Genomic DNA, 26,359 nt, shown 5'->3' with positions numbered 1-26,359 from the left:
GTGTGTGGTGTGTGTGTGTGGTGTGTGTGTGTGTGTGTGTGTGTGTGTGTGTGTGTGTGTGTGTGTGTGTGTGCGTGTGCGTGTGTGCGTGTGTGTGCATGGGTTACGAGTCTTTGCTTCCAATGTTCTCATTTGGACTCGATCTGTGTACTCCAGTGAGAGTGGAATATAAAATTAATGATATGATAATAAGTAAGTAAGTGCTGTGTCCTAGTTTATACCAGTTCAGCAGATCAAAAGGTCCATATCCCACATTTTTCTTTTATGTTTTTCCTTCATGTCTACTTACAATGTTTGCATGAATCTATGTTCCCAAAATTCATTCACTTTTACACAACCATTTTCCAGCTGGTCTTTATCCCTTAGAATGAATCATGTAGTTTCTGTTACTGGGCCATTTAAACAGATATAAGATAAATGAGCTAAACTGATACAGGCTGAACAGGTGGAGATATGTAAATGAGAAACACTGATTTTCATATATGATCAATTAGTATAAGACAACTTCCAAGAATGTAAAAGGAAGGTAGTTTTCAGGTTAATGTGCTGGATATTGAAGATTAACCCACAACACATTTTATGTGGCACATTAAGGCACATTACAGCTGGCTAGCCTGCAAACATAAAGTACACTACACTAGAAACGTCAAGCGTTATCTAAAAAGTAGATTTTGCACAGCCATAACACTGCATCATTGACACTGCAGTTCTAGAAAAGCCTTATAATTCATAGTACAGCAAAATTAGTGATGCATTTAGTCTGTACAGGAGGAGCTGTGGAATGAGGTTGCAGAGGGGCCCCATTGACCAGACTTGCACCGCCCACAAGCCGTCCCTGCCCCGCCCCTGGCCAGCTTCAGGACCTTGGAGAGCGTCTAGTTATAGTGTAGGACCAAGGCTGAGGACAGAGCCCAGATCCCTACACACACACACACACACACACACACACACACACACACACACACACACACACACACACACACACACACACACACACACCACACACCCACACACACACCCAAACACACACACACACACACACACACACACACACACACACACACACACACACACCCAAACACACACCCAAACACACACACACACACACACACTCTGAGAAGCTGTCCCCGAGAACTGTGCTCATGCCTTTATGTCTCGTTCCTTCATAAACAAAACACTCAATCAGCTCAAATCTAGAAACACACCAACTTCACTGTGGCATTAATAACTAACCATCAGATGCTTGAGATTTCCCAATAGGACAAACTTAAACCACATTTCTGAACTCTTTCTGGTTCAGTAGTACCTCTTCTCCCCTGAGGGACAGCAATCATGAATGATAAATGGCCCCATCATTAAATTCAAACCCACATCTCTATTCCATTAATTCGCTCTGACACATCGATGCTGTACCGACGTTCATCAGAAGCATCGTGAACGTGGCTGAGCGTTCCAGGTATTACGTGGCAATTACCAAATAACAGGCTTCATCTCTGCACCCACACTGTGTTAATAAGCTAATAAGCTCTCCCACCAGTGTCCTGGGTGTTGCTGGGGAGACGCATCTGATGGGCAGGCAGGATCTCCAGCTTGGCCACGTCCGAGGTGCTGGCGAGCAGCTGAGCTGCCTCCAGGACGGAGCAGTGCTCTGTACTGGTGCCATCGATGGACAGAATGTGGTCGCCCACGTGCAAGGCTCCCGACCTACATGAGCATGGGGGGAGGCACCGGACTGGTCACCTGTGACTGACCCATGGGTCACCTAATGACTTCATTAGTGGTTCTGAAAGTGCAGACATGCGCATTGTGCTAAAAGCCATCATGCTAGTTATAAGTTGTAATCATTAAACCTGGATAAGTATGATTTATTCATAATAAATCATGAATAAGTTGTAATCATTAAACCTGCCTATGATTTTAAATATTATTACTGCTGTAACCACAGACCCAGACACCTAAAAGCTACAGTAGTGTGAAAGGTGCTGTGTGAGTTAATGTGGGAGACAGTCACCTGTCTACCACGCTGGCGGCTTTGATCTTGTCGATGATGATGACCGACTTGTTCCTGTGTGTGGCAGCAGTCAACGTGATGCCCAGACTGGATCCAGGAGACTTGGCGATCTCCACCAGCAGTGGGCCAGAGGCGTTTGTTACAGTATCTGAAAATAAGACTCCAGGTCAGCGTTGCAGGCAAGACACAAGACACAGAGAATAAACAGTTCACTCGCTGGCTGTGGGCAATGCCGTCCGCATTCATCATGAACCACTGCATAACTCTCACGGTTCCTGTCTCTGTGTCTGGTGTTGCTGTCTCGGTTCCTGTCTCTGTGTCCAGTCGTTGTTACCCACTTCATCCCTGTGCCTATGTCCAGTCGTTGTTACCCACTTCATCCCTGTGCCTGTGTCCAGTCGTTGTTACCCACTTCATTCCTGTCCCTATGTCCAGTTGTTGTTACCCACTTCATCCCTGTGCCTGTGTCCAGTCGTTGTTACCCACTTCATTCCTGTCCCTATGTCCAGTCGTTGTTACCCACTTCATCCCTGTCCCTATGTCCAGTCGTTGTTACCCACTTCATCCCTGTCCCTATGTCCAGTCATTGTTACCCACTTCATCCCTGTCCCTATGTCTGTTGTTTCTGATATATTCGCCGCGGTCTTCAACTCATCTCCTGTCTCCAGTCCCACTCCTGCATCTCTGTCTGCTCCAGTCCCACACTTGTGTTTTGGTCAGTTCTCGGTCCTGTCCCGGTGTCTCTGTCTGTTCCCCATTCCTGGCTCATACCCTCTGTGTCTATAGCTCAACTCAGCCCTGTCTCCCAAGGTCCAGTGTCCTGTTTTGTCTGCCTGTCACCCTTGGTCTGTTTCAATTTCTGTCAAATTTGTTTATTTATATAGTGCTTTTTACAACAGGCTTCTTCACAAAATCAGTGAGCAAGCCAAAGGCGGCAGTGGTAAGGAAAATATTTTTAGAGAATGAGGAAGAAACCTTGAAAGGAACCAAGACCCACAGGGGTGATCCGTTCTCTTCTGAACAACAACAGACACCACAGTGTGTATAAGTATAAGCAATCTGACAATATAAACAATAAACACAAGGCGGGCATTCTCAGAGAGGGGCGGAGCTCTCTGAGAAGAGGTGTGGATCCCCTTCTGATGTGATGAAACTGCTTTTCAAATGGAATTTTCTTCTCACATTATGAGATTTAGCTGTAACATGAGGTGGGTGTGATAAACTGGAGTTGGAAGGAAGCGAAATGTCACTGATAAATCAAGCACGTTTGAAAGAAATGGGCCTTATTTTCACTTCATGGACGGAAACGTGGCCCAGCCTTGTAGCATCAGAAACGTTCCTCACACTTTTATCACACAAATAATTGTAATTTGCTGCCGAGCCTGTGATTTCAGGCTTAAAACAAAACACCATGCTATGGAGGCCTTAGCATTTCCTTGCAAAATTTGGCAAAACATCCCTTGAATTATTATGAATGCATACGCCATAACACTTCACAGAAAACACTGTTTAAATATAACATACAACCCCTCAGTCCTAGCATATTTTATAGATTCACAGAAATTCTAATAAGTAAGTAATATACATGATGTGTTTACCTGAAGAGAGGCAGCTTTTCAGTTAGAGCTCTGGTTGGTGCAGGAGAGGCGGGTGTAGGGACAGGTGTAGTAGCTCCACTCACCCATAATAGTCACGTCATACTCGATCTGGAAGACAGCCTCCTGACCACACTGGGCCAGCACACTGAGGGCCTCGCTGTGGGTGGCGTTGTGTAAGGGCACGCCGTCCACACTTAGGAGACGGTCGCCTGCCTTCAGTGACCCCTCCCTGACAGGGCGAGACACAGAGGGGACACACATAATTCTGTGTAGTGTCTAGTGTAGTAAGTCAATCTCATGTGTTGAAGCATCATGGTGTTTGTGGTAAACCTTGTGTACAACTTCTGTTTCTTTAAAGGGGACTACATAAAGATTAAAAAAAGGTAAAAACTAGTCACATATTTTCACATGCGCATACTAAAAATGTTCTGAAGTCATCATGTATTGTTGGGTCACTGGCTAGACTGACAGGATGAAAGGGAATACACAGAGCTACCATAGAAATTCAGCCCAGATGTCTTTGGGCCAGAACTAAAGGCTCTAGTTTGAATGTTTGAAGACTGCAAGCAGTCCACCGCCAACCCACTACCCCTCCTGGATATGTGATTTTTACACATGAAAAGTTGGGGAACCACTGCAGGTGATGTTCCAATCTGCTTTGTAAAATGCCAAAACCAGGATGTGAGCTCACACCAGATGCTCGGAGAGGTACCGGTGTGCTCCAGGTGAGGAGAATGCAGGAAAAATGCATTTGGCTGTGTTCTCTGCGACCTGTTATGGGGCGTTTGTGTATTAGCAACCCACAGTGCCCTGGAACAAAGGCTGACAGACCTGCTGCTTTACCATGCACTGTGTTCAATTATTCCTTTTGCACTAGCCACAGATGGCAGTAACATCTCACTCTTTCAGGCTCGGCATACATCCTCCTCGCTGATTAGCCCTGATCACATGTTCTTTGGGGGGTTCTATTCCTCTAATCCCAATCAAGGTTATTTATTGAGTATTGGGCATCTGCTCATGTTAGTCTTTTTCCTATACATATATATTCCTACAGTATATTCCTACTTGGCATGCGGCTATCGCAGCTCAAACGTGACACATCTGGGCCTTTAAACACTGAGAAAACTGTCCAGGTAAATGTAAAAACTATAAAAATTGGATGGATCCACAGAAGAGAACATGTGACTGAAGCATCTTTCCATTTAACTTCACCGATACTGGTCAAATAAATATTCCCACGTGTTTTGTTTAGATCATCTTCAAACATTGCTGCCGACTCCAACGCTCAGATGTGTTTGGACCTTGGACCTTGTGTTTTTAGCGCGAATGACGTGCACAAGATTTGTAGACCCATTCTTAGGATCGCAGTTAGCTCACTTACTACTGAAGCAATATGATAACACATAAAATTACTTTCTGACTACCCACTGGCGTTCACCAGGGGATATGACTCAAACTGTCTACCATGAGAGGCTCAGTGCAACATGGGAGGGAAAAGCTGAGTCAAGTGTGTGCAGCTGCCTTACTGGAAAAGAAAATTATGCCAAACAGCAAGAACCTGTTGATGGCTCTGCTTCCACAAGGTTGTTAGGAACCTTCAAATAATTATAAATAGGTACAGTGTGTACGTGCTTATGGATGTAAGACTTATTTAGTACTAGTGTTGCAAAAATAACGTGAATAAATAAAATTCACTTGTAACGCCGAGTACAGGCTGCAGGATGAGGTGGCGTTCAGGGTCAAACACTGACGTTTATTTAAGTGACTAGTGCTGATAGGACACATTAAACACAACATGTTTAAGACTTTAACAAAGACGAGCACAGGACGCTACACACACATGCTTTATACACATTGTCTAACAAGTACCGCGTGAAACACATTAAACTAATGACACGAGTGAACACACACACACACACACCCAGCCACACCCTCCAATGTACGAACATGGACACAGACTACATAGACACACGCCCCAAAAGGAGGGGTCCTGGGCTGTAGCGTGACATAACTGAAAAACAAAACTGAACTACCATTCCAAATCTGACTAGTGGGTTTAACTAGATCTTAACTTTTACATATTAAATGTTTTTCCTGTGACTCAAAAGTGCTGTTATGTAACTTCTGTTAAATGTGCCTGAATCATTTAATTGCCATAAGCAAGAGTAATTATATTACTCTGGCAATTCCATTTTTTTTGTTTACATAGTCTAAAAGGCAGTGTACCATAACAACTAAAGAGCTTTTAAAGTTCAAAAGTTCAATTTAAAATGAGCTACAGGCTACAAATATTGATGAAAAATGTTTAATCTATAACGCTAAAACAGTGAAATGCAAAATCATGTTTCAAGCAAACCTGTCAGAAGGACCTCCTGGCCTGACATACGTGATGACCAGCGGCCGGGTCTTACGCCAGTCTTCATGACAACCTCCTATATGTGACATATGAACAAAACAGGAATGGCAAAGAATTTCACAGCATGCAGACAAAAAACATCCTTCTTCCTTCTCTTAGTTAAGGGACGGCTTGAATTAATACACGCTTACACCTAAGTAAACAAACTCTGGTGCAGAGTTTATGTTTATTAGCGAAAGCAGCCCAGTGAAAATAAGGAATGACGAAAACAACCAAGCGTGCACTGACCTCGCATGACGAAGCCAAAGCTGCTGCCTTCTTTGGGCAGACACATCTCGACTGTCTTAGATATAACACCTGAGGTACCGTCTGGGGCTAAAGCAGAAGACAGTAATAATCAAAAATAAATATATCAATAAAAAGAAAGGAAACCAGTAAGCGTGAAAGTGCCAGCGCCGTCTCGTTTATTAAATCACCACGTTGCGCTGGGCCAGTTGCCAGCCAGGCAGACATCTCAGTAAATAGATTCACACATAAAATCGGCACACGGGGAAGGTCAGCCAAACGCAGTGAGCTTATGAAATGGCCAGTATGTCTGCCAGACTCATGACAGACTGGCGAGACCACCATGTTTACACAATTCACAAGGGCAACTGGGAAAAAAAAAATCACACCACATGGCTCACACATGCACTGATGAACTTGGGCTTACTGTCAAGAAGGTGTTGCATGACCATAAAATACATGTTTAAAACGGATTACTTGCACATTTTGTAATCAAAGCTACATATTTATTGGAATACTTTGCAGAAGATACTGGTATACTGTGAAGCATATACAGTGCATGGGGCAGTCATGGTCTGGTGGTTAGGGAACCGGTCTTGGGACCCCAACTGCTCCCTGGGTGCTGGGCTAGGGCTGCCCACTGCTCTGGGCACGCGTGCACCACAGCCCCCTAGTAATCACTAGTGTGTGTGTTCTGACTGCACAGATGGGTAAATGCAGAGGACAAATTTCGATTGGGGTGAAAATCACAATTAACAAAAATGTGGCAACTTATAATTTAAAAATGACATGTGGGTCATGCTTCTCTCATAACATGCACACTAGACAAACAAGACACTCCAAATACATTACGTTGGTGATAGATTTTCAGAAGAAACATTGCATGTGACAATAAAAACGTCAGACGGCTAACCAGAGCATGTGCAATGGAGGGCACATCACATGACAGAGCACACGTCAGTGAGGACACAGAAGTGCTCGCTTCAGAGGGCACGTCACGTGAGCAAACGTCGATGAGGTCAAAGAAGAGTGTGCGTCAGAGAAACATGCCACGTGACGGAGCAAACGTCGATGAGGTCAAAGAAGAGCGTGCGTCAGAGCGGACGTGCCACGTGACAATAAGTATGAGTTTCCTACCGGCTGGGGGCAGCTCGTACTCCACCTCCAGCACCACACGTTCACCCACGTTCTTCAAAAGGCTGATGATCTCGTCATGGCGCAGCTTGGTCAGGTTGATGCCGTTCACCGACTTTATGTAGTCCCCCATGTTCAGCTGGTCGCTCCTGGACCACAGATGGTGCAGGTTAAGGTTAGGGGGAAATATGGTGCAGGGTTTGGGTTAGGGGGGAAATATGGTGCAGGGTTTAGGTTAGGGGGGTAAATATGGTGCAGGGTTTGGGTTGGGGGGGGGGATATGGTGCAGGGTTTGGGTTGGGGAGGGAATATAGTGCAGGGTTTGGGTTAGGGGGGGAAATATGGTGCAGGGTTTGGGTTAGGGGGGGAAATATGGTGCAGGGTTTGGGTTAGGGGGAAATATGGTGCAGGGTTTGGGTTGGGGGGGAAATATGGTGCACGGTTTGGGTTGGGGGGAAATATGGTGCAGGGTTTGGGTTAGGGGGGAAATATGGTGCAAGGTTTGGGTTAGGGGGGAAATATGGTGCAGGGTTTGGGTTAGGGGGAAATATGGTGCAGGTTCATATTCATGGATGTAAAATGATGAGGGAGAATGATGGCATATGGCTACAATATGTTATAGTTTTGTCCTCAAAAGGTGGTGAAGCTGATAAAGGACATGTCTGTTCCAGAGATAATATAATTCATCATTGTCAGCATTTACTTTTGAAATTCAACTTTTAATTAACATTCTTTAATTAAGACAGTTCCTCAGTTCCTACAATCACCACAACACACAGTGGTTCTTCTGTTGTTAGTGACATTTCATTAATAAAATAGCACATTCAGTGAAAGAGAAGATCACATTTCGTTTTTCCTCTTCTCTGCTAATGTTACAGCATTCTGTTTAAATAAGAAACTGTTCAAATTTACCTAAACGTCAGAGTGAATATGAATTCTATGTGAACTGGAATGGTATTTAATATTTAAAAATTAAAAAATTGAAAATATGAAAATAATTTAATTATGAAAGGTGACTAAGCACTAGCGATTAGTAGCCTAAGCACTAGCGATTAGTAAACATTAGCGATTAGTAAACATTAGCGGTTAGTAAACACTAGCGTTAACTAAGCTCTTTTAGTAGGCACTAGCGTTTAGTAAGCATTACCATTTACTAAGCATTAGCGTTAACTAAGCACTAGCATGTAGTAAGCACTAGCATTAACTAAGTACTAGCATTAACTAAGCACTAGCATGTAGTAAGCACTAGCGTTTAGTAAGCACTAGCGTTTAGTAAGCATTAGTGTCTAATATGCACTATTAACTAGGCACTAGCGTTAACTAAGCACTAGCGTTTAGTAGGCTCTAGCTTTACTTAAGCACTAGCGTTTAGTAAGCATTAGCATTCAGTAGGCACTAGTGTTAACTAAGCACTAGAGTTTAATAGGCACTAGTGTTACAGCGTTTAGTAAGCACTAGCGTTTAGTAGACACTAGAGTTTAGTAGGTAAGTTGCTAAGAGCGTCTGCTAAATGGTTGAAATGTACATGCATTTCGGACTTCCCATGCTGCTCAAGCAGGCACAGCGCTAACTGCGCTATTTTTAAGGCACTGTGGTGTCGCTTAACCCTTAGGTCATCTGTTCAGACTGTGCAAGAATCATGAAAGCATAGAACTTAAGGCACCATGAGCTCAAAAGTGTTTTGATTTTTTTTAGCTGCATTTATACATAATTCATTATCAGGGGTGGAAAGTAACTAATTACATTTACTCACATTACTGTAATTGAGTACTTTTTATGAGTAATTTGTAATTTTCTGAGTAGTTTTTGAAATATGTAATTTTTACTTTTACTCGAGTAAATTTTGACCCAAGTAGTTTTACTTCACTACATTTGAACGCCCTCACATTACTGAGTAAAAAAATACTGATGGTGAAAAATTAAATGCGGGTAGAAATGTAAACTTCTGAGTCCCAGAACTGAAAGTCAATTGCGTGGCCTTGCCTTGCACGTGCCCTTTCCATTGTCTCATAATCAGGTCGTAATCTGGTGCACTTTTTTCTAAAAGGATGAGATTGTTCCATCTTTAAATCTATCAGGTTCTGTGGGATCCTGTGGACATTTTATTGTGAGTAGTGGAATCCTGTTGCATTTTAGTTTGATTTCTGGCGTCATGTGGGCACTTAATTTTGTGTGCATTTTGTTTTTTGAATAATTTGTAATTTAAATTTCTTTATTCTTATCATAGTGTTGTCCGTTGTACAATAGGCCTGAAAATCGTTTGCACTTTATGGTACAGGTTGTGACTGTCCTTATGCTGTGAGGAAGTATGTTCCTGAGCCCAGCTGATCTTTTTGCAAGTGTGGATGTGCACTTAAATACACTTTGAAATCAATTAAAACAACTTGTGCTGAATTTGGTTCATGATTCATCCATGCATTAAATAACTGAAAGTAACTAAGTAACTTTTACTCAAATTACATTTTAAATGAAGTAATTTTGTACTTTTACTCGAGTAAATTTTGAGATGGGTAATTTAACTTTTACTCTGAGTAGATTTTAGGCAAAGTAAAGATACTTTTACTCAATTACAATTTTTCAGTACTCTTTCCACCTCTGTTCATTATATATCTTTTGCTATAAAATATGTGAATTATGGAGTAAACAGGCACTCTGTTCACCTGCTATTCTGTCTCTGGGGTTAATTACTCATTCATAGCCAGGATTGTGTTTCCCCAAACCCTTGTAGTACAGCTAGGGTTGCCACCTGTCCCGGTTTTCACGTGCCTGTCCCGGTTTTCACGTGCCTGTCCCGGTTTTCCCGGGCTGTCCCGGTTTTTCTTCTTTTTAATATTCGGTCCCGGCAAAAAAACTAGGTCAGTTCAAACCACGATTCAGACTGTTTCTGCACACTTTAAATCTGTTTTTTTGGCGCTGTGTCCATTTTAAACCCCTCCGGTAACATTTTACGTCCCCCCCCCCCCCCCCCCACCCCCACCCCCGCTCAACAACTTACGTTCGCCACCAACCCGTCAACAGATTACACTCGCCACCCTGTGTCTGTATGACAGTGTCCTTGTTTTTTGTCAGACCTAGGTGGCAAGTACAGCCCATGTAGTAACAGTCCCTCTACAGCCCCCATACTCAAATAGCGGCCCGCGGGCCACATGCGGGCTATCTATTTTTGGCCCGTGAGCTGTTTTGAAAAGTGTTTTTTTTTTTTTTTTAGGAATCTTTTTTTGCAATCGCGCTATCCGCTCTTATTTTGAAATCGCGCACCGCGATCTCAAGACGATGCCGGGGATTGCCTTTATGGCAACAACAAACATGTAGCAGACGCCAAAATGCGTTCGCCCCCCCCCCCCCCCCCCCCCCCCCAACCGACAGTTTACGTTCGCCACCCCCCCACCACCCCCCCGTAACCGGCCCTTTCAGTGAAAAAATTAAATGTGGCCCGTCATCATTTCTATTTGAGTACCCCTGCTCTACAGCCTACATCCCCACCTTTAGACATTGGCCTGGTGATCTTTCATGTTTCTCCCCCCAAGTGCAAATGCTCAAAACGGCACATCATAAATAGTCCTTAAAAGTCTTTAGGACTTCTGCCCTAGTGAGATGTCAGGTGATTCTGGTCCTCATCCTTTGATTTGCTGATGTGTTCAGACTTGTCTGACTGTGTATACAGCAGGGAACACAAGGTGTGTACATTTGTGTGTGAGTGTGTGCTCATGCGCCTATGTGTATGTATTTGTGTGCGTGTGTGTGCACATGTGCATATGTGTATGTATTTGTGTGCGTGTGTGTGCACATGTGTATATGTATTTGTGTACGTGTGCACATGTTCATATGTATATGTATTTGTGTGCGTGTGCACATGTGCATGTGTTTGTATTTGTGTGTGTGCACATGCATATGTGTATGTATTTGTGTGTGTGCACATGTGCATATATGTGTGTATTTGTGTGTTTGTGCACATGTGCACATGTGTATGTATTTGTGTGTGTGCACATGTGTATGTATTTGTGTGTGTGCATATGTGCATATGTGTATGTATTTGTGTGCCTGTGTCCCTCACCTTGCTGCCAAGCCACCCGGCCGCAGGTTGGAGACGCGGGGTTTGCCGTCCTTGTCCGTCCCCCCAGATATGGTGAGTCCCAGGGTGCTGCCCTCCTTCTTAATCAGCTCCACCAGCGTCACCCCACGCAGCTCTTCTGTCCACAAACGCACACGCCACCCCCGTGCGGCCCCAGAGGACACTCAGTACCTCCAAAACACACCACCTGTGCTGTTCACTGCCTGCAGGGTTATTCTACAGGCCACCACTGCAACGTTAAGCCAACAACTAAATTTCTGTTGCAATAGGAAAGAGACTTAAGTGTGTAAGTTTTATATCAGGGTTTTGGATATTATAGTTTTATCTGTATGCATGTTTAGTAGCAAAAGCAAAGCAAATTCACATTGTTCCATCGGAAACGTTATCAGTTCTCCTCAAAGCTTCACAAGCTTTGAAGACGTAGAAGAGAGATGATGCATACTGGAATGAGGACTGATTGCTCAACTGCCTGTGTTTTAATATGAACAGACTGTCTCTCGCAACATGACATGGGACTCACAGAGAAAATGACAAAAAGGCACAGCAGTGGTTTCCATCTAACACTAGAACACTGTCCAGGGAGGGAAGAATTTACTGCAAGACATTTGTTATTACTGAAGTTTCGGAAACAACTTTTTCTGGAGTAGGAACTCAGATTAACTCCAGTTAGGAAGAAATCCAAACACTACGTGCATGAACTAGGCTTATCATCCAAAAAGCCAAAGAAACTCACATTCCTACAGATATGGTAGTGAATGTTCTGCAGACTTGATAAGACTTGAGTTTACTGCCAGGATCCCAAAGTTTTACAAGTGTTAAGAATTAAATTAGCATGAAATGGAGCAGTAAGACTATACACTTATGCCCAAAAGAAATTCAGAGAGAAGCAGACCCCATAAAAAGATTCATGTTTGTACAAGCAATAAATATATTTCTTTGCAAATTAGACATATTGGCATGTAATGGGGGACTGTACTGCAATGGACAATCAGTACCAAATAACAAGGAGAATCATGTTAATAAATAATGTTAATAAATCTTTGTGAAAAGTATGACAACATTATTCACAGTTCAACTCTAGAATGGAAAACAAGCTGTGCAAAAATATTTAATGACGTGCAAAGCATTGGTAATAACACTAAAAGCTAATTAACTTAAACCTACAGAGGCAATAAATCTAACAACCCATGCACTTAAAAACTAATTTTCTTCTAAATGGACACCCAGTGTTTCTGCATGTGATAAGCCATAGAGTCTAATTCCTTCATTTTCATTTGAGAGCAATTAATGCACTGCAACTGATTAAATTCCAGACAATGGTGGGTTGCTTCCTGGGGCTTGATACAATTCTGGGCATAGCACCTTGGGTGTATGTTCACACATTAAGCCACTTTTAAACCAAGCCCATTAAGTATTTGTCAGGCCAAGCCAACACAAGCCACATCTAGGAAACACTACGATTCCCAGGAACCCTTACGCACTCCGACTGCCACATCACAAGCACACCTGCATGCACACACGTCATGTACCCCCACCCCCAACCACAGACACCTTTCACCTTCTCCTTAGTACTAACACAGCCCAACTGTATTCACATTCTCTGCACATAAACCCAACTTGTTAACAGATCCACGTTAGTGTCTTGTTGGTTTCTTCACTACGCCACCCTCGTCTCCTGAACCATCTTTGTAGTTGTTACTTTGTTCAGGACTTTTGCTCCGGTGGTTTTTGCTAGTTATTCTCATTTGTGTTTGTTTAATAGAGCTTTTTCATTGGGACTTCAGTGGTTCAGCAGGGATTGCACTGAGATATATTGTAGTTACATAAGTATCTCCTCTCACTTTACCAAGATTTAGCTATTAAACCACAGCTGTTCTTACACTGGCCCAAACTCAAAGCACAGGTGAGACATGGCAGACAGATGATGTTCGATGAGAAGTCAGCGATCATTTAAGCTCTAGCTGAAAGTGATTAGGCCTAGTTCTCCATTAAATATTTATTCTTGCCAAACAAGTTAATGTGCTTAATTCTCCCAAATCCATTTAACTAAATGTTAATTTTCAGTCAAGTGAGAATTCGGAGGGTGTGTGTGTGTGTGGTGTGTGTATGTGTGTGAGGCAGGGGGTATATTTATTAGAAAACACAGCTCTTTATGTCAATTATTAGCAGCTCTTTATGTCAATCAACTGCTGAGTGTTGGCTGGCAAACCAAACTGAACTACAGCAGTGATACTGACATAGGTACATAAGTCATAGTCATAAGATTCACTGTGTTTGTATATATATATAGGCCTATATTAGGGGTGGGATGCGATTAAAAAAATTAATCGAATTAATTACAAGCTTTGTAATTAATTAATCGAAATTAATCGCATTTCAATATTTAACATGAGAAATATTGATTTAAGTTTGAATGATGAATGAATCAATGAACATAAGCATAAACTTCAACATCTTGTTTATTTTTCCACCAGTCTACTACACAGACCAATAGATGAGTGCAGAAAACAGAGCAAACAGTTTTCAGAACACTGGAAATTCTGACCAAAAATTTTTAATTTTGGGAGCTTTGCTCAGGATATTGGAAGAATAAGAAGAACTGAAGTAAATCAGAAGATGTTTTTCAAAACCATTTAAGATGGTAGACTTTTACCATTTAAGATGGTAGCCATAAAGTCCTCTACACAGGCATCTCCATAGTGCCTAGAAGTGGTCTTCTGCATGCTCAAAGCAAATGACTGGATCTTCCATTCATCATCTATAACAGTGGTTCCCAAAGTGGGGGGCGCGCCCCCTAGGTGGGGCGCGGAGCTATTGCAGGGGGGGCGCGGAGCTTGAAAGTAAAACGTGCACATGTGTCAATATTAGGGATGCACCGATTCCGATATTAATATCTGAAAAAATTCTAGATCGGGTATCGGGGACAATGTGACCGATCCATAAAAACAGATCTATTCAGGCAAATTCTATGCTTGTATTGCTTGCCTTTCGGAGTTAGTTCAACCCTAATACTCGCGCTGGTGGTATTCCACTTAGTCCGTTTATTTGCTGGTTGACCAAAATAAACCTGGGCTCCAGCAATACTTCACTGTTCATACATGAACTGGTGAGTTGTCCAAAGCTCATTTAATGCGTTACTTACAGAAATAAATTAAAGAGCAGTGGTCTGACTCGGTCTACGGCGGAAAGCTAAAAAAACAATATTCCATACGCACGCTCAACTCGCTCCCTTAAAGAGACAGTACACATATTTCTGGCCGTTACATGCTTTGTGCTCTGCGTGATGTCTGCGCTTGCAAACTAGCCGCATATGTATTGCTGTTTCTCTTATTTCATCTCCTTATTTATTTTAAATTACATTTAGAATTCTTGAACCATTTAAAAAATGCAAAAATATTCTCATCTACTAAAGGGGGGCACGGCAGAAAAAGTTTGGGAACCACTGATCTATAATATGAGCTGTCACACCAAGATAATTCTTGTTGCTAACAGAGGTCCAGTGATCCCCAGTCAGAGCCACATTTGTGGCGCTCTTCACAATTACTTGTTTTACTTCCCTTTCCTCATCATACAGCTGCTGGATTTTCTTCGACATTGTCTTTCTGGACGGCAGTTCGTAACTTGCATCAGCTGACGCAATGTGCAGCGCTTCTTGTAAAGCCTGGATTATACTTCCGCGAGTGAACGTAGCGCGCGACTCCGCACACGGCGGAGGCATTTAAACTTGCCGCGTCTTACTTAAGCCTTCGACCACAGAGAGCGGTCTACAGTCCACAACAATCCATCTTGCCAGTGAATTGGTCAATTTGTCTGACATGGACGTTGACATTTTGTTTCTTAATTTGAACCCCGACATGTGGTCGAGTGTTGACGACACTGTTTGTTTGCACTATGAATACATTTAGCAGCTAAGTTATCATTACTGACCTGCGTGTTAGCCCCAACATGTTTTGCGTTGAGGTGGTAACGAAGGGTGGAAGTGCTCCTGTGATAAGCGAACTCCTTCCTACATAAAGTGCAAATAACACTATTTTTGTTTGTACTTCCATCTGGAAGTTTCTTATATTTAAATTTCCCATCCACCAGCGTAGCCTCTTCAGTCATCACCATCACCATCATGCTCATCTTATTGTGCGTCCATATAATCTGTATGCCTGGAACTCGTGCACTGAGAAACATTCCACGGTGCAAAAGTGTCTCATGCGTTAAATGCGTTAATTTTTTTAGTTCGTTAATTTCCCTGTAATTAATTAATCGAAATTAACGCGTTAAAGTCCCACCACTAATATATATATATATATATATATATATATATATATATATATATATATATATATATATATATATATATATACACACACACATTTTATATATAATATATATATATATATCCTCCTGAGACCCAGCCATTCATTTTTGTCCTCTGTGGAGGACATTGGATTTGCAGTTATATAAAAAAAACTAATCAAGATACCATGATGATTGTTAATGTGCCTTTAAGAACAGACTGTGGGCTTTAAAATGATGCAACATGTTTGGGGGTGGGACCTTGAGAATGTTTACTTCCTGGTCTTTCAAAATTGCTGGCATCACAATTGGGAAATTTTATGGGCAAGGAAAAGGTAAGCCTGTAAATTTAATATTAAATTTAAATTTAATTTGTATTTTTAGATGCTTTAATTTAGAGGAACATCTCTTTTACAGTTTTATCCATGTTTTTGCATTGTGTAACATTTCTAAATGTAAAAATTTATGTATATATATATATTTATTTATTTATTAAAAAATTCAAATGATCAGAAACACTTCCAATCACTGCTATGGCCAGAGGTGTATAAAATTAAGCACCTAGGCATGCAGGTTGTTTTTACAAACATTTGTGAAAGAATAGGTCGCTCTCAGGAGCTCAGTGAATTCCAGTGTGGTACTGTGATAGGATGCCACCTGTGCAACAAATCCAGTTGTGAAATTTTCCACAGTCACCTGTATTATAAGAAAATTGAAGTGTTTGGGAACGACAGCAACTTAGCCACAAAATGGTAGGCCATGTAAACTGACGGAGAGGGGTCAGCGAATGCTGAAGCGCATAGTGTGAAGAGGTCAGCAACTTTCTGCAGAGTCAATCACTACAGACAACTTCATATGGCCTTCAGATTAGCCCAAGAACAGTGCAGCTTCATGGAGTGGGTTTCTATGGTCGAGCAGCTGAATCCAAGCCATACATCACAAAGCGTCAGATGCAGAGGTGTAAAGCATGCTGCCTCTGGACTGACTATTCTCGCTTCTCCATCTGGCAATCTGATGGATGAGTTGCCAGGAGAACGTTACTTGTTTGACTGCATTGTGCCAAGTATAGTTTGGTGGAGGGGGGATTATGGTGTGGGGTTGTTTTTCAGGAGCTGGGCTTGTCCCCTTAGTTCCAGTGAAAGGAACTCTGAATCCTTTAGCACGCCAAGACATTTTGGACAATTCCAGTTTGGAGCTGGCCCCTTCCTCTTCTAACATGACTGTGCACCAGTGCACAAAGCAAGGCCCATAAATACATGGATGGCAGAGTCTGGTGTGGATTAACTTGACTGGCCTGCACAGGGTCCTGACTTCAACCCAATAGAACACCTTTGGGATGAATTAGAGTGGAGACTGAGAGCCAGGCCTTCTTGTCCAACATCAGTATGTGACCTCACAAATGCACTTCTGGAAGAATGGTCAAAAATCCTCATAAACACTCCTAAACCTTGTGGACAACTCTTCCCAGAGTTGAAGCCGTTCTAGCTGCAATGGGTGGACCAACGTCAAATTAAACTGTATGGATTAGGAATGGGATGTCACTTAAGCTCATATGGGAGTCAAGGAATATACATATACACACATAAAGAGAGAGACAGAGAGAGAGAGCCCGAAGAAGGTTTGTGTAGTGCTGGAGAGGACTGTAGTAAAAGATGGTGCACAAGATTTCCAGAAGAACAGGACGTTTCAGATAGTGGCCCTTCATCAGCTGTACTATTGAGGAGAAGTTCTAGTAGGAGAAGTAACTGTAGTTTAGATATAAAAAAATAAATATTTTAACATTCATCCCATTCTAAAGTTCCAAGAGTGCAGATCAGTTCTTCTTGTTCGAGTTTCCTAATTTCATTGCTGGCATTGCACACACAGTAGACGACTGCAGTAATGCACAAGGAGGAATGGGTGCAGACAACTGTTCCTTCTGTGTCAGTTATTTTAGTGGCTGTGTTAATAAATGTGTGTAGCACATCTAGAGTGGCATGTAGAGCAGTTGTAGGATACACCACCACAGTCATTTATCTCACTCATTTATCACACACACACACACACACACACACACACACACACACACACACACACACACACACACACACACACACACACACAGAGTGCCTACTCCAGTGTCTACCATGTCATTGTCTCATGTCTCATCACTGTGTTGGGAGAAGTCCACCATCCAAACAAGATCCACTCAGCAGTGGTCCTGCTGTCAGAAACTAACCAGTGATGAATGGGGTTCACATATGTTGCAAGCTATTTTTACACTGCATTGTCTAAGCGTACCGTTGGAGAAGAACCTCTCTAAGTGGCTCTTTGGGGAATCTGTGGAAGTGAGTCTGAATTAGCTGGCACTGTCAGATGGATTCCAAAAGAAAAGCATGTATGGATGGATGAATTTAACTGGCGAAACCAGTTAAAATGCTTATGTCTTGACAATAGAAGGATGGTCCTACGGAACCTTTGCTTAGTGGAAGCTGACACATTTGATATACTATATGAAGATACGAATGAGTTTTGCACATCTATTCTGGCTTACAAATTCATCATCTTTTAGTGTGGAATATGACAGTGTCTTAAGGTAATGTGATTAGCCCAAGATGGGAAACCACATATAACTTAGCAGGTTATGCATCCCCTTTCTGTGTGTCTCCTTGAAACTCCCCCTTGTTCAAAGCTCAGAAGAGAGTTCCAGTCTGACTGCAGCACTTCAAGCCAGTGTGGCGACTCAGACGCCACGTTTCAAGAGGCCGCAGGAAACACCTGAGTAAGGAGGCCAGCAGCAGCACGAAACCAAAGTCCCAAGCTCTCATCTCATCTAAAACGCACGCACAAAGATCTCGAGCTTCCCCCCCAGGGCCGCAGATAAACACGTACTATAACATCAAACAAGAGAGGCGGAGCAGAGTAGGGTCGGGACTCTAGAGGCTGGAATACAGTTTTTGTGTGGGCGAGCGAGTGAGCGAGAGAGAGAGAGAGAGAGAGAGAGAGAGAGAGAGAGAGAGAGAGAGAGAGAGAGAGAGAGAGAGAGAGAGAGAGAGAGAGAGAGAGAGAATAAAGGCTTTGAGTGTACCTGGAATACTCTGTCTTCTGGAGGTGAGGGAGTTGTCAGGTCCGGTGGGGTCCTTGTTCCCTTTAGTGTAAGGGCCATCATCTGCACAGAGAAGAGACACACGACTTACAAACCCATCACAGAGCCCTCAGACGCAAGGAACTGCACTAGAAAGAAGGGATGGGAGGGAAAAGGCAAAGAGGAGGAGGAGATGACTGCATGAAGGGTTGATGGCCTGTCACGCCACAACAAACACCATCGTGGAGGAGCCCATTCCCGGGACTGTACCAATCTGAACTGAAAATCTAACAACAAAATGTTAGGACACAGCCTGACAGTTGGCATGTTATTTTTGTAATCCCTTTGATAGGGCATATGTTTTTTTCCCCACTCAGTGTTCAAATGCTAATGTGTTTAAAACGTCTGTAACACCAAAGTAGTCTGTAACACCAAAGTAAAAACATGTCACAAAAAAACATGTCTGTTGCAGGACTGCACGTTTGTGTGCCATTAAGCTTAGTGTTGGCGAGAGAGCTCATCTCACTGAAATGATTCATGTGTGCCACAGATTTTGCCTCTTTTTACCTGAAATAAAAAAAAATGAAGTGTAAAAAATGAATACTTCCTTTGTATGCTCTGGGCCTGTCATTAATGAGAGTTTCCTTGGTACCTGCAGCTAAGAATTTTATCTATTCCTAATGCCTATGGGACAAACACATCATTAATTAATTGCAAATAAAGTAAAAACAGTAATGGATTAAATCATAAGAAAAGCAAACACTAGTGAGTCTGTTAAGCCTTGAGAATTTGCTGAGATATCAACACCTTTTATAAAAAAATAATCAACTCCAGCCCAAGTGTACGTTCTGATACAATATTTTCCAAGTACCCTAATGGAATATTGTAATATTTCCCCCAGATCTGGGATGAGGGGCCGTTTTTTGATCCTGTGCGTGCAGTAGAGCTCTGGCTGTGGCGGTCATGTGACCTCAGCACCTGAACCACCGGTTGTACTGCGATGAGCCTGCAGAGAGCTGGAAAGATGACTGTCGACATCGCAACACCGTTCAGATACCATCAGCCGCCTGTACCTGCTCCCACCCATGGCAAAAACACGGTTGTTACCGAATGACAAAATCCCTGGTTGTTCTGGTCCTATCAGTATTCCACTGTGCAGATAGTGTCCAGTGTGCAGCTCCAGCTGAAATATCAGATCAGACCTGGTGAGGTCTGAAATTTACCTCTGTGCCTTGAACCACAATAAAATATTAATTGCTAAAGCAAAGGTTATGCACAGTAGTTCATAAGGATTGGTCCGTCATTCTACCGCATTTACATCATAAGACTATATTATTTTATTATTATACCTGAATTGGGCTGCAATGGAATTTTCTCCAAGCAGTTCACACATCTCTGCTGCCTTTCAGACACTACACGCATCAAAACACACTCTAATTGGGCTTGCCTCCTGAGACATGTTAAGGCTAATGTAACGGTTATTTTTCTGACAGTGGAGCATTGTGCAATCCACTGGGCCCGTAAGACGCAATACCCCCCTCCCCTCCCCTCCCAAAAGAAAACTGACGAAGTAAATAAATAACACATAAGAAGTCCTCCAGAAACATGAGGCCAATAATCGCACAGCGCAAGCTCGCAGCGAAAGAGACGCAATTTCTCGAGCCAACTGTTTTTGTGGCGTGTGTGAAGACTATTACTGATACGATTCGACGGCCAGATTATCCACACGCACGAGCGCGCTGCGCGAGCCGCAGAGCCTGTGGCGTAAAGAGCGGCTTCCCCGGCAGCTCGAGGGCTTTAGACGCCCCTCCCCCCACCGATAAAAGATGATTTGGCCATGACGCGCACCGAACTCGCTAAGCGCCCAATCATCTGGTTTTCGTCAGGCTGCAAAAGACAAAAATAAATCTCAACGTTGTCTCACGAAGGTCAGAAGGAGTGAAGGAGAAAGCGAGAGCAACCCGGTGGCCTACCGGTTAAACTGATATGCTGTCCCCAGAAAGAGAGGTACTTTCAGAGATGTTCACCATGTTTGTGTACTGTATTCTGTAAAGATATATGTACGTCTTTCAACCCAAAGCCCTCCTATGAGCTTACACAACCTTCCTTTTAATAGTTTCACTAATGTACTGCGTTGCAATACGCTACTGTGAGCTGCAGTGAACTGGCGTGGCTGAATACTTTCCACTGTGGAGGTCCTGCCGACACAAACTGGTTACATTTTCGGCTGCCTGCTGTGTGGTTGTTTATCTTTGGTGTGTGTGTGTGTGTGTGTGTGTGTGTGTGTGTGTTTAAGTCATCGGGTTAAGCAAATGGCACTAATTAGTCTAGTCAGTACAAGAAGGCAGGGGGCACGTCTGAGAGAGGTTGTGCTTTCGCTGTATTTAGACGGAACTCTTCCATGTTAATTACGCTACATTATCAACACTGAGCAGCTAGAGAGCTTCAGACAAAAGGCTACGCCCTGGGTGGTGTACAGGAGACGTGCACAGAAGGCAAACACACAGCCGTACACGTCAACTCAGGTACGCACACGCATGCATGTTCCAGCCATGATCGGCCACGTCATTAAACTGTTTAAAAATCACCAAGCCGCTGATAAACATCCACCGTCATCACAGAAAACCCGAGCTCCTGGCAGGTAGCCTCCTGCTGTTTAAGTCCACTTTTATCTGACACTTAGACGCAGCCAAGTACTGTAATTAAGTAGCGTGACACTCCAAGATTCTCTCCGTTTGACAAAGTAGGAGTGGCGGGGGTAAAAGTTCTCTAGAACATCTAAACATGGGCCTTCCTCAGCCTCCTGCCCCCGCTTCTCACGCGTGGCTCCGGAGAAGCCGGCGGGAGTTCAAAGCGCGTCGGCTCAGCGATACGCCGGAAACGGCAGCGCGGTCTTTTCCTGCACGCTGCGTTACGAGGCATTAGCGTTAATGTCGGCGCTGAGCTCCCGAGGAGCCCCTGTGGCAGGAGAGGTTAGTTTGTAAAACTGGAGTTATGAGTTTACTGTATTTGAGCTTCTGGCTGTGTGTCAGGTTGAGCTAAGAGCGATGCCAGGCTCACCACGGTTCAGATGTTTCTAATAAACTTAATATTTAAGTCTAGAATCATTTATCAACCACACAGACACAGACTTGATATAAAGTGAATAAGGAGGGGAAATGGCTGATAAGAACCTCTTACTTTCATACTGTTTCCTCTGTTTGGAGATGTTTTGACAGGCAAAATCAATCATGCTCTTGGCAGCCTGCTTAATTGTGAAGCTAATCATGTTGCCAGATCCTTTTCTGTCATCTCCATCAGTTTAGAGATCACAACACCTAGGTGTCATGCACAGATCAGTTCTAAACTCATCACAGTAATCATATTACAAGCTACATCTGAACATGCAACTCATAGGTGCACAGCTGTGGCTGTTAAAAATCTCTAACGAGATCTGGCCCACATGAGCCAGATTCAGAGCCAACAGACAAATCAGCATTGCCATGACAACAGGGTGAGGTAAGGCCTCTGTGGCCTCGCTTGAGATGGTCTTCTGAACTTCGGTAGTCTCCACGTGCCTCCTACCCCAACCCCAACCCACCCCTGCCCCAATCCCCTGCCATCCAATCTAAACTTTGTAAGACTATTTCACTTATCCTGGACCATCCAAAGTAGAGTCAAGGTATAAGCCCAGATGCCTTTGGAAAAACAGCCTCTGTGATATATGCGAGATTTTAATCTCAAAGAGCAATGCGAGTCGATTCCACACACGGCATCTGCTAGTGGATTAAGCAGGTCGACTGACCGCAAAAACATTCCACGGTGCTGACCTCAGCCCGTCCTCCCCGCACCAGCCCCGCCCCAGCCCCGCCCCCAAGGGAGCCACAGGGCGATCTGAGCCCAGCTGCCACGTTTCTCAGAACGTTTACACAAGCCAATCAACAACCTGCCAAGAGGACAGAACACAGGATACAAAGTAGAGAGCATCTCTCCACGCCGTGCTGGTATCTGCTCCATTCCCCTCGAACGACCGTCAACCTCCGCAGCCCGGGAGAAGTTACGCCACATGGCACAATGTGGTCAAGCAATCTACGCAGCATGAAATTAATGAAGGCGTTTTGAAGGCAGGCATTAATCAGTAAGGCAGGATGTCAGCCGGTGACAAAGAGCAAATGCTTATTAGAGGGAAAACAGATATTTGGTGAGGGGAGATAGTGTGAAAGAATACGGGAGATGGTGTCATAGGTCAGGGGTCATCTGTCTCCATAGTGTTACAGAGTTAGTACAATATGGAGTTACTACTCGTGGGCTCTGACTAACACACCAGGTCTCCGTCAGTCACAGGGCACCCAGATGAGCGTTGGGTGAAAGAACACTGGCTACTTAAAAAGAGTGATAGTTCTGTGGGGGACTGAACACTGGCAGAACGGATGTTCCTGGCCAAAGTCCCAGCTAGTTTATCTTTCCCTGCAAGGCACGCATTCCAAACAAAGGTGAAAATCAATTACAAACAGGATTGTACTGTTTGAAAGAATCCATTAAAATGCTGGAACCATCTTAAGCTTTTCCTCTCCCCTTTTTTGGGCTGTATTATCCCTCACCGTGGTACCAAAGCAATTTGCTGCAAAATATGCAGTGATTATGGGCATTATTGTAAGAGTAAGACTTCAAAAAAGCATGTAATTACACCAAGTGCACTTTTGCTCACCACGTTGCCGAATAACACGGCAAAAAAAAAGCAAACCAGCATCTGGAAAACAAGCTGCAATTAGCGTAATAAGTAGTTCCAAATTGCTAGCTGTGTAAAATGTGAGATTAGTCAGAGGAAAGACATAAAGGATAGGATGCTTGGCTATGCTGTGTGTGTGGGGGGGGGGGGTGTAACCTCTCCACGTGGGAGGTAGAGGAAGCTGTGTTCAAAATGGCTGATTGTTCAGATTATCATGACAAATTCAAAAGGTAGATCATTCGTTTTCTAACAGCTTACGGGTAAGTGAGGTGGTGTGGAATAAACAATTAGCAGTGATTAATGCTGAAAAGTTCAGAGACAACACACATATGCACATATACGTCGTAGACATGCTGATTCTGTTGATAATTCCAAGAAGTTGGTTTTTCAATTAAACATGATGCATTTACAGTCGGATAAGTGGAGCTTTAACCTACCTAACTAACTTTAGTGGGCTCTGAAGCTATAATGATGGACAGCCATATCATTAGAGGCCTCATTAGATCTTCTGCTGAAGTGAGACCATCTATTATCACCGGTGATGTAACATGACCTGTTATCACATGATCTATTATCAGGGGGCAGTGTAAATAAACTAGGGAAAATATGCACACTGGTGTGCCTGTTAATTGTGCTAGGTCAGTAATGGTAAACCCTCCACTCCATGATAGCAGCGTTTAGCTCTGAACTGCTGTATGCCATTGGAAAAGGTTTTTCCGATTGGAAAAGGTTTTCTTTCAGTCTTAGTTATTAGTAATATAGGCTTAATGAATTTATATTCATTATTATTTATTATTGACTATAACAGAATAGTACCGTTGAGCTACACTAGGCAGCTCAGGAAACACACAAAACATATCTATTAACAATTTTTTCCTCTCTGCCTTTCTCATCTCGAAAGATCTTGAAAGAAATCAAGTTTTTGCTTCATACACACACATACAGAGATACACATGCACAAAGTCCTCAAACACACACACACACACACACACACACACACACACACACACACACACACACACACACACACACACACACACACACACACTCCGTGCCTCTCTGCCCCATGGGGAGAACATTAGACAGAGTGTTGTAGCATGACTCCTGCTTCTGTTCCTCACAGATGCAGCACAGACACTTGAATCTCTCCCCAGAGCCGAGGAAGATCACTCGATCTTTGACAACAAAGCGTAGAGCACTCTGAACATCTTAACACACGCCGGCTTGACTTCTGAGATGCTTCTCTGATGTCACAGCTAGTGTTCCCTTACGTGTAATATGAGCCATTATCAATACAATAATCAATAGATTACTAGATCAGGGCTTGGTTTCCAAAATGCATTGTAGTATTGAATCTGTGAAGTCTGAGGACAATCTGACCACACTGCTAACAATTTACCAGATCTTCTCATCAGTTAAGATTCATCTAAGGCTTTGTTTGTGAGACTATGCCTGTATGTGTTGTGATAGAAAATCAGGCATATTTGATGGTCTTTGTGTGACACGAGGCATACAATGAAAAAAAAAAGGAAGACCAACCATGTAACATGATTTCACTTCATGAGAAACCCGCCATAACACTTATAAAGTAAGAGACAGAAGTGTCTCCTACCACCAAGATGTAACTACATGTAACTAATCTGAGGAAAGGACATTTCAGTTAACAATTAAACAGAAGTGAAAAGTTAACAGTTGTTAAATCAACAATATCATCAATCAGTATCATCAACAGTATTCTTTTTTCCCCCAAATAGGTCGGTCACACTAATAAATCACAGTAGATCTACACATATGTTTAAGTGTTGGCAGGTGAAATGTGATGTATATGGTGTAAACAGTGCAGCAGCCCAACCACATGGCGCAGGTACCTGTGATGACAATAAGACAATAAAGGAGTGGACAGTGTAGCCCACACACCAGACCTGCTTACTAACCACCTTTGGATTAATAAAAATCCTAATTCTGCCTATGGCAACTCCCTCAGTCTTCCAAGTTATTGAAAACAATGAATCAGATTGGCTCTTAAAGCAGCACACGAGACAACAAAACAATATTTGTTACCATGATCCTCAGGGTGGGCGACAAGTCCTGATTACATTCAAGCTCCAGATGCATTTCTCATGGATACGGTTTCATGCCGTCCCCGTAAAAACGACCCAAGAATGCAAAACGAAGACACTTTTAAAGCAATGACGGGAAGGATCAATGCTCACCCAAGGTGTTCTTCACTTCCTTGCGTAGTCCGCACAACATATTGCCGTGTGCCGCTCACACACGCGCACGCAGCCACACGCGTGGTGGACAGATCCGCTGCTCAGCGCGGTGTGTGAAGTGAAACCCCTCTGCCTGGCCGCTCACCGACCGACCGTGTGTGTGTAGGCACGCGTGTGTGAGCGCATGCCCCTCGCCCACGGTCGCAGTGTCTCTGTAACTCTCTGCCTGTTCACTGATGTAGAGCATTAAACATTCACCTTTTCACGGCCAAATTCTCTCTTCAGTCTTCAGCAAAAAAAAAAAAAAACGAACAAACCAAAAACACCCTACAAGATGCCCAGGTCTAACTGTGAGACTGGACTGGGTGAGACTGCATATCAACCGTTTCAGGAAAACTCCTTTCTGACACTGTGCAGAGCTCAAAGTGAGACACAGCTGGGCTGAAATATCAGGGAAGGTTGGTGTCAGTGTGATGGCAGTAGGACAGCAAGGTTTTTTTCCACTCGAGAGAAGAGAGAGAGACTGCATTCATCCACTTTTCTCTTGGGGATCTCTCTGGTCTCCACAGCCCCCAAAACACCCCAGTGCGCGCATGCACACACACGCACTTATGTATTCCCACACAGGCTG

The 26,359-nt window shown here is 43.3% G+C and overlaps 1 protein-coding gene across 10 annotated transcripts in view; it reads right to left on the bottom strand.

Moving 5' to 3' along the window:
* grip2b (glutamate receptor interacting protein 2b) overlaps positions 1-26,359 on the bottom strand; it is a 186,448-nt gene that overhangs the window by 27,532 nt on the left and 132,557 nt on the right. For 5 of the 10 annotated variants that reach the window (XM_077008451.1, XM_077008417.1, XM_077008433.1 and 2 more), the window contains exons 2-9: positions 18,811-18,891; positions 11,439-11,574; positions 7,388-7,533; positions 6,254-6,340; positions 5,966-6,041; positions 3,693-3,838; positions 2,012-2,159; positions 1,535-1,704 (exon numbers count right to left, since the gene is read on the bottom strand). In XM_077008451.1, coding sequence (XP_076864566.1) covers positions 1,535-1,704; positions 2,012-2,159; positions 3,693-3,838; positions 5,966-6,041; positions 6,254-6,340; positions 7,388-7,533; positions 11,439-11,574; positions 18,811-18,891 — 990 coding nt within the window. Of the gene's footprint in view, positions 1-1,534; positions 1,705-2,011; positions 2,160-3,692; positions 3,839-5,965; positions 6,042-6,253; positions 6,341-7,387; positions 7,534-11,438; positions 11,575-18,810; positions 18,892-25,728; positions 26,009-26,359 lie in introns of those variants that run through there. The other 5 variants (XM_077008467.1, XM_077008424.1, XM_077008459.1 and 2 more) reach the window with 3 other exon arrangements.

The sequence above is a fragment of the Brachyhypopomus gauderio genome, chromosome 1 (genome assembly GCF_052324685.1).
Source record: "Brachyhypopomus gauderio isolate BG-103 chromosome 1, BGAUD_0.2, whole genome shotgun sequence".
Classification (NCBI taxonomy): Eukaryota; Metazoa; Chordata; class Actinopteri; order Gymnotiformes; family Hypopomidae; genus Brachyhypopomus; species Brachyhypopomus gauderio.
This window is presented reverse-complemented; position numbering and strand designations above follow the sequence as displayed.